Source organism: Aquarana catesbeiana, linkage group LG12 (assembly GCF_042186555.1).
Source record: "Aquarana catesbeiana isolate 2022-GZ linkage group LG12, ASM4218655v1, whole genome shotgun sequence".
Classification (NCBI taxonomy): Eukaryota; Metazoa; Chordata; class Amphibia; order Anura; family Ranidae; genus Aquarana; species Aquarana catesbeiana.
The window spans coordinates 42,776,350-42,797,981 of NC_133335.1; the positions used below are offsets into that span (position 1 = coordinate 42,776,350).

General features: G+C 40.8%; 1 protein-coding gene across 3 annotated transcripts in view; it reads left to right on the plus strand.

Moving 5' to 3' along the window:
• The window catches only part of LOC141114139 (sodium channel protein type 4 subunit alpha-like), a 210,110-nt gene that overhangs the window by 110,473 nt on the left and 78,005 nt on the right, over positions 1 to 21,632 (plus strand). For all 3 annotated transcript variants that reach the window (XM_073607645.1, XM_073607644.1, XM_073607643.1), the window contains 4 exons: positions 4,563 to 4,850; positions 4,971 to 5,034; positions 11,041 to 11,182; positions 12,688 to 12,900. In XM_073607645.1, coding sequence (XP_073463746.1) covers positions 4,563 to 4,850; positions 4,971 to 5,034; positions 11,041 to 11,182; positions 12,688 to 12,900 — 707 coding nt within the window. The remainder of the gene's footprint in view (positions 1 to 4,562; positions 4,851 to 4,970; positions 5,035 to 11,040; positions 11,183 to 12,687; positions 12,901 to 21,632) is intronic.

Below are 21,632 nucleotides of genomic sequence, written 5' to 3' on the forward strand. Positions count from 1 at the left end.
CAGTTCTGTCACTTCCACTACAATCACTTCTTGTAGTTCTTCAACCCACTGAGCTCCCAGTCTCTCTCTCACTAGACTATCTGATTCACTGCCACTGAATCTCTTGATCTCTTGAGCTCTTCCAATCTTCACTGTATCTTACTCAAGCGTCACCCCCGCTTCTCTGCTGGGTCCCAAGCTTGGCACTCCAGATACTTATCAAGCTTCACCCCACTGGCCTGCTCAGTCCCTGGCTTGACACACAAGGCTGCTCTGCAAGCATCACCTCCGCTGGCTTGACACCCGCTGAAGTTTCCTGATTCTTCACCTTTCCTGATTGGTGAGAATACTGCTCCGGTACATGCTTCAGCTACTCAGTGCAGTCCCTGGTAATAAGGTGTATGGTCCCTTAGTGGCGAAAGCTTCCCCTCTACCTCCGACCACGAGAGGTTCTCCAGCCAGGAGAACCGGCACTCCTGTTTGGACTGCAAGCCGCAATCCCAACCCTATGCGGCTCTCTTGCATCTGGATAGGCCCTCAGACAGCCTAGCAGCCAGATGTGCCCGGGATAGGCCCAAACTCCGGCCTAACAGCCCAGGCAGTACAACACACATTCACCCAGACAGCCGTCCAGCCGATTTAAGAAAGCCCCGGCCCATTGGCTGAGATACCCCATATACTCCTAATCTGTCCTTGCTTTGCCCATGTCTTATCTAATGTCACAAGGTACCTAGCCACCTAGCGGCAAAAGAGAAAAGTGAAGACTTGAAGACTTGAAGACTAGACTAGGGTGGAATCAATTGATCTCTAACAATGGGCCATGGTAGTTATACCTGGCAGGTAAATTTAGGAGCAACCCTGCCTAAACATCAGGGTGCTACATAGAAAGAAAAGGTAGGTACTAATATTGCGCCTAGCTAAAACAATTTCTGTTCCACATCTACCAGCTTTTCTTTTCGTATTTTTGCACCAATTGTGTGGAGAGCTGGTTAGGCCATGTTCATGCTTCTGAGACTAATGGGTACAGAGTATAAAACTAATTTCAGAATATTAGAGATATAGGCTTCCTCTGAAACGTATTTCTCTATTGTCTATTGAGGGACACAGCATAATAGAAAGCAGCCTAGTGTTATACTGCTGCCTATAGAGGAAATTACGCTAGGCACATAGAAAACTGTAGACCAGCCTCCCGAATCCTATATTCTGCCTTTGCAGTAGCTAGTTTCTGTAGGAAGGTTCTGCAAGAGGCCATTTCTTCTTTTTCTCTTTTTTTGCCTTGGGTTTTTTTTTTGGTAGGTTAGTTCACCTGTGTTGTTTAGATATGCCCTCCCTCTGTTTGGACTGCTTTTGGATAACCCTAGGTTGCTCACTATCAAGCGGTGTCCCTCAATGAACTCAGGGCAAAGGTATCAAACTTCTATTTTTAATCACCATGGCTGAATAGTTGATAAGGTTTGCCAGGTCCTATTGTAATTACCGGTATTTGGTATTCTTCTTCACACCTTGATGTTTCTATTATTCATATCCAATTTTGTGTTGAAATAAATGTCTTGTCCTTAAATGTCTTTACTAAAAGACTTTGAAATAGCAGGAAAGCTTTTGTCATTAGATTGTTAACAAAGAGCAGTCGGTCTCAATTTCACAGATTCGCACCTCCTGCGCGAGTGTCTCCAGTATCATTTACAGTGTTGTTGATGTTTGTTTCCTTACTTCCCTGACCCCCAGTAACCTTACTCTTCTTGTTCATAACCCTTAATTAGATCATGTCCTTGTCCATTTTAGTTAGCAAGATGTCAGGAATTTCAAAGTCTTACATTGTAGCCATACAGCACATATGCTTTGTCTGTGGGAATAGCTAAACAGGAAACCTAGGCTTAGGTTTTTTCTTCTATGGCTCTGCATCAGGGAGCCTTTCCAAATGGTTTGGCAATAGAGATGACCGATGGGAGCTAGGAACAATTAATTCTGCCATCTAGTGTAAATAATTTGGATCTAGCTGCATAGAAGGCAATCCATGTAGCTCTTCCTTTTCCACGACATAATTGCAAGTTTAAAGCTAAACTCCATGCAAACATCTAAATATACAGATACAAACAAGGAGCATTTCTGTCCATTCATGCAAGAGATTTGAGGTGGAGGTGTATCAAACAACACACCCAGAAAAATGACCCTATTTTTTCTGTTAAAGCTAAGAAATACTACCTGGCCCCCACTCAATCTGTTTATTAGACAGTCAGGAAGTAGCAGCAGACTGATGATGTAATTTCTCTGCTCAATCTGCTCTCCTCCTCTCCCTTTCAGCACATTTGATTGCATTATGTATTTTATATTTGCTTTGAGCTCAGCCTTGTAGAGGATCTGAATTGTGGAAACAGTGCCCAAATAATAATAAATAGCAGCCTCATGTAATATGTCCCCATTTCATGACTGTCTCCTGAAGCATGTCTCTAGTCTCCAGCAACTCATACTATTTTCAGTCTCTGACAGTCTCCTGCAGCTTGCCTGTAGTTTCTGACCCCTGACCATCTCTTGTATTTTGTCTGCAATCTCTGACCATATCCTGTATTATGTCCAGTGTCTCTGACCATCTCTTGTATCATGCCCATATTCTTTGACTATATCTTGTTGTGTGTCTACTGTCTCTGAAAATGTACAGTGGGGACGGAAAGTATTCAGACCCCTTTAAATTTTTCACTCTTTGTTATATTGCAGCCATTTGCTAAAATCATTTAAGTTCATTTTTTTTCCTCATTAATGTACACACAGCACCCCATATTGACAGAAAAACACAGAATTGTTGACAGTTTTGCAGATTTATTAAAAAAGAAAAACTGAAATATCACATGGTCCTAAGTATTCAGAGCCTTTGCTTTGATACTCATATATTTAATTCAGGTGTTGTCCATTTCTTCTGATCATCCTTGAGATGGTTCTACACCTTCATTTGAGTCCAGCTGTGTTTGATTATACTGATTGGACTTGATTAGGAAAGCCACACACCTGTCTATATAAGACCTTACAGCTCACAGTGCATGTCAGAGCAAATGAGAATCATGAGGTCAAAGGAACTGCCTGAAGGGCTCAGAGACAGAATTGTGGCAAGGCACAGATCTGGCCAAGATTACAAAAAAATTCTGATGCACTTAAGGTTCCTAAGAGCACAGTGGCCTCCATAATCCTTAAATGGAAGACGTTTGGGACAACCAGAACTCTTCCTAGAGCTGGCTGTCCAGCCAAACTGAGCTATCGGGGGAGACGAGCCTTGGTGAGAGAGGTAAAGAAGAACCCAAAGATCACTGTGGCTGAGCTCCAGAGATGCAGTCGGGAGATGGGAGAAAGTTGTAGAAAGTCAACCATCACTGCAGCCCTCCACCAGGCGGGGCTTTATGGCAGAGTGGCCCGACGGAAGCCTCTCCTTAGTGCAAGACACATGAAAGCCTGCATGGAGTTTACTAAAAAACACCCAAAGGACTCCAAGATGGTGAGAAATAAGATTCTCTGGTCTGATGAGACCAAGATAGAACTTTTTGGCCTTAATTCTAAGCGGTATGTGTGGAGAAAACCAGGCACTGCTCATCACCTGTCCAATACAGTCCCAACAGTGAAGCATGGTGGTGGCAGCATCATGCTGTGGGGGTGTTTTTCAGCTGCAGGGACAGGACGACTGGTTGCAATTGAGGGAAAGATGAATGCAGCGGCCAAGTACAGGGATATCCTGGACAAAAACCTTCTCGAGAGTGCTCAGGACCTCAGACTGGGCCGAAGGTTTACCTTCCAACAAGACAATGACCCTAAGCACACAGCTAAAATAACGAAGGAGTGGCTTCACAACAACAGCGTGACTGTTCTTGAATGGCCCAGCCAGAGCCCTGACTTAAACCCAATTGAGCATCTCTGGAGAGACCTAAAAATGGCTGTTCACCAACGTTTACCATCCAACCTGACAGAACTGGAGAGAATCTGCAAGGAGGAATGGCAGAGGATCCCCAAATCCAGGTGTGAAAAATCTTTCCCAAAAAGACTCATGGCTGTATTAGATCAAAATGGTGCTTCTACTAAATACTGAGCAAAGGGTCTGAATACTTAGGACCATGTGATATTTCATTTTTTCTTTTTTAATAAATATGCAAAAATGTCAACAATTCTGTGTTTTCTGTCAATATTGGGTGCTGTGTGTACATTAATGAGGAAAAAAAAATGAACTGAAATGATTTTAGCAAATGGCTGCAATATAACAAAGAGTGAAACATTGAAGGGGGTCTGAATACTTCTGTCCCCACTGTATATTCACTGAATGTTATGTGCAGACCTTTGGAGATGTTGGGGCCACACTTGAGGACCCTATATCAAGAAAGTTGACCACCACTGACTAGACTAACCTGAGTTTAGTACATGTGATGGAAAACATTAGGTTACTTTAATGGGCTGGTGTCAAGGAAAGTAAATGGTAATGTTTTAGAATTATCCATTCTCATACTTCATAGATCTAAAGCCTTACGCTGTCCAAGATTTTGGCGTAACAGGGCTCGATGAGATGAATTGATGCCATGACAGTAACAAAAGTTTCACTCTTTCTGTTCTAGGCTTGAAGACCATTGTTGGCGCCCTCATTCAGTCAGTGAAAAAGTTGGCAGATGTCATGATTTTGACTGTCTTCTGTCTAGCCGTCTTTGCACTAATTGGCCTCCAATTGTTTATGGGAAATCTGAGGCAAAAGTGTGTGCGCTGGCCACCTTCAGAGGAGGCTTACGAATATTACAGAAATGTAACAATAAGTTCCATGGTATCTGACAGCAACTTCACCTTGTATGACGACCCTGACATGTATACCAATGTCTCCATAGATTGGGATCACTACCTCAATGATGAGTGTAAGGCTACAGCCAGATATAGTGGCTTGCTATATATCACTACACTTTTATTGAACATGCATTGTTGGTCAATAGGATGTGATAACTTATTGTATGTCTTTTTTTTTTTTTTGCACATAGCAAATTTTTACTTTCTTGATGGAGCACTTGATGCTCTTCTGTGCGGCAACAGCAGTGACAGTGGGTGAGTGATGTGTTTTTGTGCATGTGATGGTATTGCAACTTAAAGCCTGGATAACTATGAGACAAGGAACTTATTAAAGGCTCACCTTTAGGAATGTGTTACATGTTACAGCCATATTTAGGGTGTAACAAGTTCCTAATCACCTACTTCCCATCCCCAGAGCCCTCACCCCCCTATTCCCCTAGACAGCAGGCAGGGGTTCTTCTCTGTCACATTTAAAATCAGCACGGCTGTGTGGGGCTTCACCCACACATCCACATCATTCATTCACAGAGATCTGTGAATGAATAAGCTAGAAATCCCATCTGCCACCATGACTTGCGGCCTTGTGGTTCTTTAATGGACTACGAGTGCGGTCATTAGCACATTCGTTGTCCAATGACACTTCCTCCATGAAATTCCATATAGATATACAGTCAGAAGGCTGGAGGAAGAGTGTGCAGTAGCCTGACATTGCATCCACGATTCACTGATTGTGGGTGCAATGCTTTGCAGGCTCCTGTAAAAATAAAAAATAATAATCATAAATGCACATTTTTTCCCCCTGCAAAAACATGTGCATTCATTATGAACCCAGCCTTTAAATTGTATCTATAGCCAAATTTTGAATAGTTAAAAACCTTTACTTACTCTTTATTAATAGAGGGAATGGCTCTCAAACAGTTATCACCAGAACACTTATCCACATTGGAAGATTTCCCCTCTATTCCTTTTCCAGCGCAATTTAAAACTTTAGATTTTCATTCACTGTAAGTCCCAGGGACAATGGTCACCAGGTAAAAGAAAAAGTGAATCTTTCTAATGGGGACACGGACAGCAAAATACCTGGCTGGGGTTCTAATTAGGTTGCTATGGAAAACAGAATAATCTTTTTTTACATTAATTTTAATAAATAAACAAAGGCAGAAATGTGTCAGTTTTTACAGCCCAGTAGCAACCATTCAGCTTAAAAATGAATCGGCCAAAAAATCCAGGAGTGGCTATTGCTGACATGTTTCTGAAGGTGGAGACTCCAGACCTTTCATTCTTATCTCTTCTTTTATACATAGTAAGTCTTTGGCCTAAAACAAGTAAATGCATACAAGATGTACTTTACCGCTTATTGATCGGATGCCTGTTTAAGGTGCATAACTCATTAGGTGAAGGTAAGGATGACGGTTCTGGAAATTGCACCTCCAAAAACCTGTCAGTGACGGCTCCAATATTTCTGTCCTTACTGGTTGCCTTTGAACATTCATTCTCCAGTTATTTTCCATTCAAGTTTTTATCTGGTTGTTACAAATCAATACAATTATAGTACTTCCTGCAGACACATTCATAAAGTCTCATGATGTTTCTTTGACTTGGAGCCTAACGTCAGACATTTGTTTATGAAATCAAAAAGATCTAATATTTCTTTTCCTTTCAAGCCTAGTACACATGGGCTGAATGTCGGGCAGCATCGGCCAATTCAATAGAAACTGCCCGACATTCAGCCCGTGTGTACTGCAGCCGGTCCGACAGAAGCCGGCTTCTGTCGAAGGGGCATGACCGAAAACGGTCTGTCGTTCAGCTCCCGATTAGCTCTTTAAGCCAATGGCTGAGAACGCTGACCGGAGAGTTCTAACAGGAGGGCCATCCCCCTGTCAGAACACAGAACAAATATGGGACCTATGGATCCGTTATATTTTGGTTCCCTAATGAGCTCTGGGCTGACCTTCCTCTCTTACTCCTTTTTCTTCTCTTCTACTTTTCTTCTCCCTCCCCCTTTTTCTTATGTTGTTTAACTCAAATATATGTTGGGTTACCTTTAGAGCTTTATTAAAGTTTTTTGATTTTGCAGATATTATCAGGAATTGGTACAAGGATTCCTTGTTTCCCCTTACCCCCTTATCCACTATTCCGCTACCCCCCCCATGCCATACACAGGTTCCTGTACTTTATTACAAATTTGACTATTGATTAGAATAGTTCTCTAGTAGATAGAGTATATGTTTATTACTTCCTGATGCTATCTGTTAGACTTCCTAATCTTAGCAGATTTATCTAAGAACATTCCATGATTATTGTTTGTTCCCTTATATTATTGGACTATGTTATTTTGTCTTGATCATATTTTCTCCATTCATGTGTCTGGCATTGTGACAGTTCGAGAGGTGACCTCTGTTTAACTGCTACTTTTGTTATTACTGGATTCGTTCAATAAAAACATTGAAATACAGAATACAATAGCACAGCAGGGGAGACTCCTCCGGAGCTGTCAGTTTTTTTTTCGTTCAACCCTAGTAGGTTGAACGAAAAAAAACTATTGGTGTGTACTATGCTGTAGTTTTTGGAGTGAGGAAATGTTAAAGACTCTGTCATGTTTTTACTGCTGTCTGTGTCCCTGCTGGGGGGGATTTCCCCTTTGATTTGTCATTGTGATATATGTCAGTGGAACAGAAAGCTTGAAATATTGAGTTGTCACTATAACAGGAATAGAGAGGGCATGCTTTAACGGGAGGATATTTTTGATAGAGTGGAAAATATCTAATATTTGAGGAGATTTGCCCTGACTTCCTATCCCTGTTACACCTACACTATATTACCAAAAGTATTGGGACGCCTGCCTTTTCACGCACGTGAACTTTAGTGACATTCCAGTCTTATGCCCTGTACACACGGGCGGATTTTCCGACGATGGGAGCTTGTTGTCAGAAATTCCTCCTTCGGACATTTTCCATCGGAATTTCCGTCACACAAAATTTGAGAGCTGGATCTCAAATTTTCCCACAACAAAATCCGTTGTCTTAAATTCCGATCGTGTGTACACAATTCCGACGCACAAAGTTCCACGCATGCTCGGAATCAAGCAGAAGAGCCGCACTGGCTATTGAACTTCATTTTTCTCGGCTCGTCATACATGTTGTATGTCACCGTGTTCTTGACGTTTGGAATTTCCGTCAAGATTTGTGTGACCGTGTGTATGCAAGACAAGTTTGAGCCAACATCCGTTGGAAAAAATCCATGGATTTTGTTGTCGGAATGTCCGATCAATGTCCGATCGTGTGTACGGGGCATTAGTCTGTAGGGTTCAAAACTGAGTTGGCCCACCCTTTGTAGCTATAACAGATTCAACTCTTCTGGAAAGGCTGTCCACAAGGTTTAGGAGTGTGTCTATGGGAATGTTTGGCCATTCTTACAGAAGTGCATTTGTGAGGTCAGGTACTGATGTTGGACGAGAAGACCTGGCTCACAGTCTCCGCTCTAATTATGAGCTGAACATGAATTAAAGTTCATGTGCGTGTAAAAACAGGTGTCCCAATACTTTTGACAGTATAGTGTATGTAAGGAATGAAAGGGGAGGGTGTTGCCTTGAAGGTACAGATAGCAATAAATCAGACATTTTAAACATGTGTTTTTCTTTTTTTCTGGGTCCCTGTGAGAGATTTTCCCATCAGTGTCAGAATGACAGGAAGGAAAACCTATCTAATAGGGACATGGACAGAAATAAAAACGTACACTAATGCCCAGTACACATGATCGGACTTTCCGACAAAAAAATCCATGTTTTTTTTCCGACGGATGTTGGCTCAAACTTGTCTTGCATACACACGGTCACACAAATCTTGTTGGAAATTCCGAACATCAAGAACGCGGCGACGTACAACACGTACGATGAGCCGAGAAAAATGAAGTTCAATAGCCAGTGCGGCTCTTCTGCTTGATTCCGAGCATGCGTGGAACTTTGTGCGTCGGAATTGTGTACACACGATCGGAATTTCCAACAACGGCTTTTGTTGTTGTAAAATTTGAGATCCAGATCTCAAATTTTGTGTGTCGGAAATTCCGATGGAAAATGTTCGATGGAGCCTACACGCGGTCGGAATTTCCGTCAACAAGCTCCCATAGAACATTTCCCATCGGAAAATCCAACCGTGTGTACGGGGCATTACTCTTCTCATCTTTATTAAGCTTAAAATAAAAGATGTTGGTTGTAGTTGAGCTTTAGTTCCTGGGTAAGGATGCAAACCCTTTGCTGCTGTTATACATCTTATTAGCCATGATAATGCCATGCAAAGTTCTATTAAATACAAGTAATGTTAATATTTATAGTAAGTAGACGCCAAGGTTTCTGACGCTGAAAACCTATTAACAGATAAAGTGAAAACAGCTGAATGCTGAATTGCTAAAGCTAACTGGATGAATAGCTTAAATCCGTAAGAAAAAGTTGAAGAAGTGAGAATAGTTGGAAAAGTAGGAATGGTTTTAAAATAAACATGAATTTCAATAAAAAAGTTTAACAACACCACTAATGTATGAAAGATGTGGAATATTTAAAGGTTTTTTGAAAAGCTTTTTGATCATTAATCCCCACACCTAATGAGAGAGAGAACCCTTCAAACAAGCCTTAATAAATCCACAACAGTACATGCTATCGAAACAGCGACTTCACCGTTACAGACACATGGCCTTTGTGAACGTATCGGTATAAAATTTATGTTGATAAACTTAAAAATGTGGGCATGTGGGCAGCGATTTAAAAAAAAAGTTGGCGGTGCGTTTCACTGGGAAATGTGAAGAATTTTATACAGGACAGTCAATGGAAGAAAGTGTAGAACTCTTGTCATTTGGAAGCTCAACCAGCCAAAAGTAAAAGGCGTATCACAAAACTGAGCACATTGCCTGAAACTAAACAGAAATACCTACATTTTGATGTATAAATTGTGTAAGACAAGTAGATCTTGTGGGCGTGAGAGCAATTTATAGGGAAGGAACTAAGATAATTTTTTTAAGGCTCAGTGCTCAAGCTATGACATCATCCACTCTAAGCAGCCCAATACACACTCTGTTTAATAGATTAAAATTTCCTGAAATGATCACTAAACTTAAACAGCTTTTTCACAAAAACTGTAAAAGATATCAAACTGAAAAGATATAGCCAGATAGCTGAATATTTTGTGAACATTTTAAAGTTTGTTTGGCATCTGTAGATGAAAGTATGAAGGCGCTGAAACTTTTGGGAGCAGAAGAAGATTTTAAGGATTTGAAGCATGCTCTTATTCACTTCCATGTTTAAAAAAGTGTTAAAAAGCTTAATATTTTAAAAAGTATAAATAGTAGAAAAAAAGTTGAAGACGCCCCACCATTAGCTGAAAGAGCTGAACATTTTAAAAGTTGAATGGTTTCAATAGCTGAAAGTATGCAGAAGTTACGCAGAGCCAAAAAACGTACGGGATAATAATAGAAATTAAAATTAAAAATAAATAAAAATGAATAACAATAGTGGGACTGCTGAAGCATTCCCACTAATAAAAAAAATGCAGTGGGACTGCTGAAGCATTCCCACTAATTAGTGGCGACGTGTGATCTTACTCTAAAATGACCTGACTCCAAGCCATCCTATTAGTCTGCTTTTCGCTCAGTGGGGTTCTCTGAGGACTGGCCTTATGGTACTTTTTTAAGTTCCTACTTGTAAGTTTTGTAAATAAATAAAAAATGCATGCAAAGCCAAAACTTTTCTTTTTAGTTTTTGGAGCAAGTAAATGTTAAAACCTCTGGCATGTGTTTATTGCTGTCTGTGTCCCTGATCAGGGGGAATTTCCCTTTTAATTTGTAATGGTGATGATGCCTGACACTGGAAGTCAAAGTGATGAGAAATTTTATATTTTGAGTTGTCACCAGAACTGGAACAGAGGGGAAATCCTCCAACGGGGACACTTGTTAACACATCAGTTGTCTAGGAGATTTTCTCTCAAATTTTGCAATGGTTCCTTATTCCACCATGCTAATTTCTAGGACTAGGGCATTGGTCTTGCACTTGCTATGGTAAACCACACATATCTATGACTTTTATTTTCCTGAAGGTATTCAGGGGCAGAAGACTAACGTAGAAAACCTGAAGTGGACAGCAGCAAGCCACAAAATGTACAAATTGTAGTTGTTTGTTCTTTATATTTATTCCTTTTGAAAAGACTTATAAGAGCGCAGATGCTGGTAGATGGAGAGCTAACCAGAATAATTTACTCTGGTGCCTTTTATCAACAGGAAATGCCCAGAAAGCTATGTGTGTATGAAAACTGGAAGGAATCCAAATTATGGTTATACCAGCTATGACTCCTTCAGTTGGGCTTTCTTGGCGCTGTTCAGGTTGATGACCCAAGACTACTGGGAGAACCTCTTCCAGCTGGTAGGCTGTCTCATTCCTCTACAAGCTACACATGAGTGGAGTTTATCACTTTCTGTTTTATAATAAACTACCTTTTTACAAAAATGATTTTCACACTTTGAAAGAAATAGAATGTGTAAAATTAGTAACACAAAACATAAATGAGAAAAAGCATGTGGCAGACAACTTTCACAGCATGGCGTGAAGTTACTAGTATTATACAATGTCTAAAATAGTTCAATCTATCCAAAACTTGGAAGTCTGCCAAACATAAGTTATGCACCCATTTATGAGAATGATCATTGAATTCAATCCATAGACCAGTAGGTTAGAGTCTCCGTGGATGTTCAGGAAAAAAAAAGTCAAAATCAGGGCTGTGTGCCAGAATGCAGATTAGATTTGCTCAGCAGATAGGCTATGTCCTCTGAGAAAGTATAATTGGCAGCTGCTGAGAAGGTAATGATTGTTTAAATGTTATCACATACCCTTTTTTTAGGTTTGGCTTGAGCTAGGGTTGAGGACTAGGCTAGGGATAAGACTGGATTATTTTTAGGGTTTATGAAAAGTGAATGGGTATACAGTATGAAGACTCAGCTGAAACACATTTTTCTTGGATATCATGAGAAAGAGAAGAGATATTTATTTGTGAAGGTGACACCCTTCAGCCTGGGTTCGGCTGGGAGCAGCTCATAGCAGGGGTCCAGTACGTCCCTGTTCACCGTTTCAAATCCGATTTCAGTCCCAATTTTTGGATGAATTTGGACCTGAAATGGACCAGAAGATGCACAGGACTCCTGTGCAATTCGCACCGGAGCCGATCCGGAAGTTTGTGTGAACCGTCTCCATAGAGGGCTGGTCACAATCTCCTGACATGCAAATTGGATGTAGGGAAACCCTTATCCAATTCGCAATAGTATGAACCCAGCCTCAATCAAGGAGATGGCCGGAAAATTGTTGGTTGAATAGTGGATACATCCAGTCAGATGTAAACACTGGTGCTTTTCAGGTGCCACCGCCGGCCTTTGTCAGAGTACAATAGCTCAGAAGGGAGATTCGTCCATACCCACTGTATAGCATAGATGGAGGAATCTTTTAAAATTGTTTGAAAAAAAATCTACAAGTGTATGACCAGCCTAAGAAAACAACTTCAAGAACTTAAGTGTGTCTGCTCTGAACGTTAAGAATGCTCCACAGTGCCTGCAGCTGCCAGCTACAGTGGTCAGTTAGGCCTATTTGAAAAAAACATACTGAACTGTTAAGAAAATATTATTTTTTTTTAATGTCCATAGCTTGACCATAGGTTCCCTTTAAGGCTGTTGTCTGGTGTGGATCTAGAAATATCTCTGGGAGTCAGAAAATGGCCTCTTACAGCAGCCATATATAAACAACAATCTGAGAGGCTTTCTTTATAAACAAAATAATGTAATGTTACTCTGCAAACTGTCCTGAATGGGAGCAAATGTTAAATATTTAATTGTAATGGGTGAAAATTTTCTCACACATGTCTTTCTACTTTCCTTTTCTAGACTCTCAGAGCAGCTGGAAAGACCTATATGGTTTTCTTTGTGGTTATCATTTTCCTAGGGTCATTCTACCTGATCAACCTTATCCTGGCTGTAGTAGCCATGGCTTACGCTGAGCAGAATGAAGCCACCATGCAAGAAGCCTTAGAAAAGGAAAAGGAATTCCAGGATATGCTGGAACAGCTGAAGAAACATCAAGAAGAGCAGGGTCAAAGGGTCAGTATCTGGAACAGCTACTAGGTTCCACTATGACATCAAGGTGAAGTTTAAGGTTCTGAGTGTTGTTAGAATTTGGTCATGACAAGCTTGTCCAGTTCTACGCATCTAGTTTTAACTGGACCTACTGTAAATAACTTTTTAATATTTTGATTTACAATACTGTATAAAATAAAAAATACATTGGGAATTGGGAATCGTGACCTGGGGAACCAAACGCCCCAGCTAGTCCTTTCATAATAGGGATCCTTACCTATGGGCTGCAGGAAATGCAGCACACAAAGTGATTGATTTATAAAAACTAGAGAGAGAGCAAAATCTGGTGCAGCTGTGCATAGTAGCCAATTGGCTTCTAACTTCAGCTATGTTTTCTATCCAGAGCTGCACCAGATTTTGCACTCCAGTTTTAGTAAATCAACCCCAAAGTGTGCCATGGTTTTTGCAATAATTGGAGGCCATGGCAAAAGGTGGGTGTTATTTGAAACACCTTTTTTACATACATATACCGTATTTGCTGTACTCTATATGCTATAAAGACAGGTGGTAAACTGTGAAATACGGTACTTTTATGTGCTGAACAAGACGTTTGCCAAATGCAGAGACACACAAAATAAGTTGCTGCTGGACAACTTTCCTGTACCAGTTGCTATGACAGGTCTGAACGGGCAGCAGGTATCTATTTTACATGCTGAGACTGTTTCTGATGTCTCAATGGGAAAGTTGCATGTGCCCAGGAGGGCAAATACCCCATTCTGTTAGCCCTAGCCTTCCTTGACAACATGCATACCATCAGCTCTCCTCTTGAGCATATATTATTGATAAAAAAAACAGTTAATAGGTACACGCTAAAGCCAGCAGTGTCTTTATCCAGAGGCCCTTAGAAAGTGTAAAGTTCCTCTAACTTAACTGGAGCTTTCATAGACTATGCTGAGGATAGTAGCAGACATCAGTTTGTATGTTTTATATGCTAAGTTCACTACTAAAGCGCTGAAGAGCTTATTGTTGCCTGTCCAAGTTAGGTATTAGTTATAGTTATTATTATTATAATACAGGATTTATACAGCAATAACAGTTTGTGCGGCGCTTTAGGAGGACTCAGAGGGCCCTGCTCGTTAAAGCTTACAATCTAGGCGGGAGGATCAGGTGATACAGAAGGTAATAACTGTGAGGGATGATCTGATGGAAAAAATAAAAGCACAGTTGTTTTGTAGGGGCAGAATGGTCTTCTCTGAAGAGAAGTGTTTTCAGGGATCGTCTAAAAGAAGACAGAGTAGGAGATGGTCTGACAGATTAGGGTAGGGAGTTCCATAGGATAGGAGAGGCTTGGGAAATGTCCTGGAGGCAAGCATGGGAGGAGGTGACGAGGGAGCTGTAGAGCAGGAGGTCTTGGGAGGAACGAAGAAAACAAGTAGATTGGTAAATTAAAATTGACCTAACTTAATAAACGCTATTCTATCAGTATAATTTATGTTGCCTGATCAGCTTCTGTTGCATAACTTAGATGTCATGCAGTGTTTTGTTCTGTTTCATCTCAGCATTTAAAGAAAGCCAAACCTAAGACAGCCAGTTACAGCAGAAATTTATTTTACCTTCAGGGCAGGAAAGAAGCTGCAGAATGCATCTCTAAAATTTTGTGAGACATTAGAGATGAGAAAGACACAAAAACAGTACTTTTTAGGTTTTTGTTTTTTTTTTTTTTTAGTTTTGAAGTAGTATCAGTGTCCATGCTGGGAAGATTCACCGTTTCTATTTGTCCTGATAACTGTTGTCACCAATAACAAGCAAGTGTGTGGCAATGTTCCAGCAGAGGATTTCCCTCACTTTGGACAGATTTCTTCTTGCTTCCTGCTGTGTCTACAGGGCAGGACATGAAGGAAAATCTCCCCAGTAGCACACAGGTGACAAACTTAACGATGATTTATTTCTTCCCTTTGCTAACCAAAAAAAGTTTTTACTTAAAAAAAAAATGTGCTTGTATTGAGATGACTACTGCCCATTCAGATTTTTATGCTGTGCTGGGTTTTTTTTTTCTTTAATTTTTTATTTAAGACAACAGATACAATAAGAGGGTAACTTCGTACGACATAAAATCAGTAGTAAACATCGTTAGCACAACCAATACTACAAGATGTACTGCGGAAGAGTAAGGCATATAAAAGTGGCAACAAGAAAGAAATAATGCTTATATAGGAATGCCGTGACCATGCCAACCAGTCTGTGTTAGAGGCAATCTTTTTTGTTTTGAAGAAAAAGAGAGATCAGCCAAGTCACTTTGGGAAGTCTATAATGGTGTGTACTACCAGATTCTACGCACATCACTTTTTTTTTGTTTCATAAATTCAGATAGAGATCGGAGATAAACAAAGGGGAGAGAGAGTACTAGAGGAAAGAGAGAGAGGGGGGAAAAAAGGGGGGGGGGGCAAGGAGGTGGGAGATGTGTCATCCCCTGGGAGCCAGGGTCATCAGGACCAGTCAGACAGTAAAATTCACCGGCAATAATCTTAATTATGCGTATTGTAGAAATTTATTGGAGAAGCGGAAAAGATCCCAATAAAACCATCTGGTCTTATGTTCCTTCGAATTATTTTGCAGAACAGAGGTCAAGTCTTCCATTTGCTTTATATCCTTCAGCCTTGCAAACCACTGAGCCACCATTGGCACAGATTGTTGTTTCCATAGAGGTGGAATTCACACTCGTGCAGCATTAAGAAGATGTTTGAGAAGGGATTTATGATAACGCTTCTTTGAAAAAGGGGTAAAGTTAAGTAGAACCGCAGTCGGGTCATCCTGTAGGGAAATGTCTGTAAAATGATATATGAGTTTGAGGACTGGTTCCTAAAAAGTTTTGAGCACAGGGCATTCCCAGAAGATGTGCAAGATAGCTCCCGGGTGAAGACCACAGTGCCAACAGCAATACGTTTGTTTGGGGAATATCTTTGCCGGGACTGATGGGGTTCCATACCCGTGTGTAATTATTTTATATGTGGTCTCCTGATATTTGCTACATAAAGAAGACTTCTGTGCAAAGAAGAGTATGCGTTCTTTTTGGGGTTCCGAAAATGTAACTCTCACGTCCCTCTCCCATTTTGCCAGATACAGGGGATCCTAAGCAGCATGAAGTTCCAACAAGGATTTGTAGGAGATAGAAAGTGAACCCCGAATCGGGCCCTCCACCAAACATAGTTCCTCAAAAGAGTGAAGTTTTCGAGTGAATAGTGCCGGTTTAGGCAATGAGCCGAGAAAGTATGATAACTGAATAGTCCTCCAGTGATCTAATATTAGAGGAGCTCGTCCAGGGAGCACAGTCTCCACAGGGATCCAGCCGGAAGACTGCAAAAACTGGGAAGCTCTCAGGAGTCTCTGTGGGGCTTGCAAAAGAAAAGTTGGATCGGTGAGGCCGGGTGTAAACCCATTCTGTGCTGTGTTAACATGGACTGTGCTAAGGCAATCAATTAATTTGAATAGATTAATATGGCACCACAAAGGCAGACAAAATCAGATATGCACATTTTTTTCAACACAGCACACCACCAAACATGGTATATGTGCTTCAGTGCAGGTGCATTGTATTAGTGCATTACTTTGAGTGGCATTAACACATGGTGAAACATCTATTACCACAACAACAAAAAATGGGCCACACTGCTGGAGTTTTTCAGTTATTGGCTTTAGTCTGCAAATCACTCTTTGTGCTTATGTCTGGACATCCCCTTTCCCATTTCTCTTAATGTGTTTTTATTAACATCTCAGGCCATGTCTGTAAATTTTTCACCACAGTGCAGTCACTTGTAAATGTTTGACCTGCTCTAGTAAAAGACAAAAATGAGGCAGGTGAAGTCATTAAACGTTACAAAATTTTAATAAGATTTGTTATGTGAAAAAGTAGCCTTGTGGGTGGTCAGTGTGTATTTTTGTTGTAATCTGGCTGTTGGTGATAGTGCATTTTCTGCATTGCATATTTGTATGACTTCAAATGAATCAAATCAGATGACAGAAGAGATAAGGGGTAGACATTATAAGGGCAAAATGTTCGAAAGAAAAGCATCTCTATCTAAGCAACCAATTGGATTTTTACATTTTAATTTATTATCCACAGTAGAAACTCAGTAGCATGGAACTCGTTAAAGTGTTTCTAGACACATTTTTTTTAGGTAAAAGTAGGAATGAAGTAGAAGGGAGGAAAGGAGGCGGTAGGAGGAAAAGAAGGGGAAGAGAAGAAAGGGGGGGTGGGGCAGAAAAGGAGGAAGGGTAGGAGAAGGTGGGGAAAAAGTGGCAAAAAAAAGAGAAGAAACTAGAGCTGAACGATTAATCGTTAAAAGATCTTGATCTCGATTCAACCCCACACAATCTTAATCCGGCATTTCCACAAAAAATTGTGATTCTCATTTTTTCCAGAATCCTGCAGCTCTAAAGGAAACATAAAAAAAAGGTAACAATCCTAATTACATGCTCAGAGGGATGATCACTATGGCAAAGAAGGATGAGAGTTCAGTAATTCGTTGATAGTATTTGTGATATGGGAGCTCAGGGTCACCACCAGCCACTTGTAAAAGTGATAGTCTTTAATGAACTTGTAAACAGTCCAAAAAACAAAACCGCTTTCTTCAGTAAACAAACACAAAATAGTCCATAACTCTGGTACAAATAGAAAACAAGAGAATAGCTCACTGCCACTATACCAGTCCCACACTGGGGTTTGGGGTTCCCTATCTGTTTCAGGACAGACAGAGGAGGCTTTCACAGTTCAGCAACCTCAGCTCAGTATCCACATAGACCAACCTGCTCACTCAGGTATGTCCTGCTCTCTCCCTCAGAGACAGGTGCTGACTCTTCCCTCCTCCCTTTCTGGATTTGCTGCCTATGCAACTAAAGGCGGCATCCTGCCATGCTTGTCTGAAGCCTTGATCCAACATAACCATTCATGGGAATTGTTCCCATTAAATGCAGCAACAGCCCTGAAGAAGGGAGAGCCTATTCCCCTAATACACGTTGGCTTGATGTATGTGTTGCTACTTTTTAATAAAGGTCTATGAACCATACTTGTAGAAGTTGCACTTTCCTGGACACCTTGCGCTCCTTTCCTTTTATTCAAGTCTACATGCTGAAACAACCGTAAGGTTGCACAGAAAAGGCAGCGGCCTAATTCCCAAGAGGGCCCATCGCCACCATCCATCACCGGGCACTATCCAACAGAAGGCATTCCTTTCTTTTTGCCCACACAAATACCCATCCAGGACCAATGACCAATCCAGTCAGTCTAGCACAGTCTCCAACACAAGCTAGATACGCCTCCCTTTCTGGACTCTGATGCACCTGGTTTAACCCTTTCAGGACCAAAGTCCCTGTGATCAGGGTTTGGAGGTTCTTCACGCCCCAAATCGAGAGTACTGAAAAGCAGCCCTCTCCTCTCCAGCTGGACTACCCCAGAACCCCTCACCTTGCATGAATGAGAACCCCTGAGTACTCAACATTGCCTTCAAACCATCCCCCTTAAAGAGACCACAAACCAAAAGTAGGGAAATATATCTACTGTTAGGGACCCATCCCTGGCGTCCTGCATATATTATATAATACTCAGTGATGAAGTTATTACAGAGTAGGGAAGTGGCACGTGTATCCAATAAAGACTTCACTTTGAAAGGAAAACAGTAGGGTTACAAGTGGCACATTGACACGGCAAAGTTTCTGATGGTGTTAACCAAATCAAACTTTGCTGATAGCAGAGGAACAAAGCAGCCGTCATAATTGACACTTAGTGCTCCTAATTGAGACAAGTACATGCTATTGGGGGATATGCTTTGTTCATACTTCATATCTGAGGTTTACAACCACTTGATACCATCACAGCAAGTGTTTATTGTGTTTGAATTTTAGATGTTTTCAAATGTGAATGGCAGGTTTATAGTTCTTTAAATGACAGTAGTTTAGGACTTGACATGCTGATTTGCCAGAAAGTCCACTCAGTATAAGCTGTCAGTGTTTGCAACGCTTTGCTCATCAGCTGTACTAGAAACTGGAGTGTTTTATCAGTCTAATGTTCTGTAGTGACAGCACCATTGGTGGTACACAGTCCTGCTAGCAGTAGTAATGTACAGTGCTCCTGTGACCTTTCATTTAACTGTAATCTGATGAGCTGATCCTTCTCGTATTTACGCTTGCACAACTTGGTAAAAGAGCCAACACAGCACTGAACAAGAATCATCAGAAGTATGATACTGAGCCACAAAGAGACTTCAAGGAGCATTTATGAAGTCTGAGGAAATCTTTGTGATTACCAGCTCTTCCGGCAGGAATCCTAACCATGCATTAAATGCGTGTTCACTAGCTTTGGAGTCTATTGCATCTTTAGCAGTTTTTCCACTTAAATCCTCTTGCCAGTGTTTTCCAAGTATCACAGTTCTACTCATAATCCACCAGTGTTCTAAATATAGAGGCCGAGACCTCAAAAATATGTTGCACAGGCTGTGCAGGAATGACATGATATCACAATTCTAACATTACCTACCATTGTTCTGTGTATGGTAGCCTCTTCCATAGCAAAGTGCATAATTTCTACTTATCAGTTAGCGAGGGCTTAAGATTTCTTAACCTGGTTCCTGCTACTACTGTTGGAGGCCTCACCACATTGAATGGTGTTATGTTGAAGGAAAGAATCCCATGGGAGAAATATGAAGTCAATGATGTTAACCTCCCTCCTGAAAATGCCTGTCAGTCATTCTCATCCTTTGGCTTTCTTAGTCACCAAACTGGGTCATGAGCTCTAATTTCACATTGACTTCACACACTGCATACTTTTCTAGCCAGTCACTCAAAAAGAATGCACTATGTTGTTTATTGGTTATGCAGTCTCACGATTGCACTTTTACATCTTTTTTCACTGACTTGCAAGTTCCTCATGCTGTTTTAAAATAGTGGTCCCAACATTCCCATCTGCTGATTCTACACATAGACTCTGTCTCTGAACCATCCTGCTTTGTCTATTTGTTCAGTTTTGCCATGCAACTTCTGAATATACTTAAAGCCTGTTATATTATTAATTTTTATGGTATTTTTGTTTCAATATTTTTATTGAAGTATTTTCACAAAGAGAATACAAAAGTTATGACAAAGAATGCAGATCTTTCACAATGTAAAATACTTACAGAATGGGTAATAGTCCAAACATTTTTTAACATAAAAGAGCATAGAAAAGGCTTCCAAAATGAGAAACTTCACAGTCAGTATAGAATGCACTGTCAGTGTGGGGGAACCCCAAGACTTGTTCAAGACTCTAAGTGATGCATTAACAAGGCACATCTCAGGCCTACATATTGCGCTTCCAAACTTAAGGTCAGCTCATTGAACACAATGACTTGGAAATACGCCTGGTATAAACTGTATACGTTCATATAAGGGGGACTTATACCTCCAGGGAAAGGAAGCCGCTCCCCTCATCACACAGAAACAGGTCTTCCCCCTGAGGTAGCAGAAGCTTCTCTAAATTTAGAGGGAATAGGCGAGAAGACCTAAGAGCTCTATTAGCAAAGACTGAAAAGAAAAAACGGAGAAAAAAAGGGGGGGGTGGGATGTTGAGAGGAAAAGTAGGGTATGACCTTGCACTGTGAATCCCACTGTTCTGAAACTACCTTAATTGGGTATACAGTTGTGCTCATAAGTTTACATACTCTGGCAGAATTTATGATTTGTTAGCTATTTTTCAGAGAATATGAATAGCACAAACACTTTTCTTTCACTCATGGTTAGTGTTTGGCTGAAGCCATTTATTATCAATCAACTGTGTTTACTCTTTTTAAATCATAATCACAACAGAAACTACCCAAATGACCCTGATCAAACGTTTACATACCCCAGTTCTTAATACCGTGTATTGCCCCCTTTAATATCAATGACAGCTTGAAGTCTTTTGTGGTTGTCGTGGATGAGGCTCTTTATCTTCTCAGATGGTAAAGCTGCCCATTCCTCTTGACAGTTCCTGTAAATTCTTGGGCTGTCTTGCGTGTACTGCAAGTTTAAGATTTCCCCAGAGTGGCTCATGAATATTGAGGTCAGGACTGAGATGGCCACTCCAGAACCTTCACTTTATTCTGCTGTAGCCAATGACAGGTCAACTTGGCCTTGTGTTTTGGATAACTGTCATGTTGGAATGTCCAAGTACGTCCCATGCGCAGCTTCCTGGCTGATGAATGCAAATGTTCCTCCAGTATTTTTTGATAACATACTGCATTCATCTTACCAACAATTTCGACCAAATTTCCTGTGCCTTTGTAGCTCACACATCCCCAAAACATCAGCAGATCACAGGTGAGGATGGTTACCTTTAATTGCCATTCAAAGGCCTTTGTGTCAACTTGTGTGCATGTTATTAGGCAAAAAATCACCTGGGTATGTAAACTTTTGATCAGGGTCATTTGGGTAGTTTCTGTTGTCATTATGATTTAAAAAGAGTAAACACAATTGATTGATAATAAATGGCTTCAGCCAAACACTAACCATGAGTGAAAGGAATGTTTTTGTGTTATCATTCATATTGTTTGAAAATGGCCAAGAAATCATAAATTCTGCCAGGGTATGTAAACTTATGAGCACAACTGTAGATCTTGGATCTCCAGTCAGGTTCTTGACCTATGGGTCCCACACTTCCATAAACATCCGCATTTTATCATTCAAGATCGCTGGCATGCACTCATTAATCTTTATCCAGGAAAGTTTGAGCTTGAGCTGTTCGAATGGCA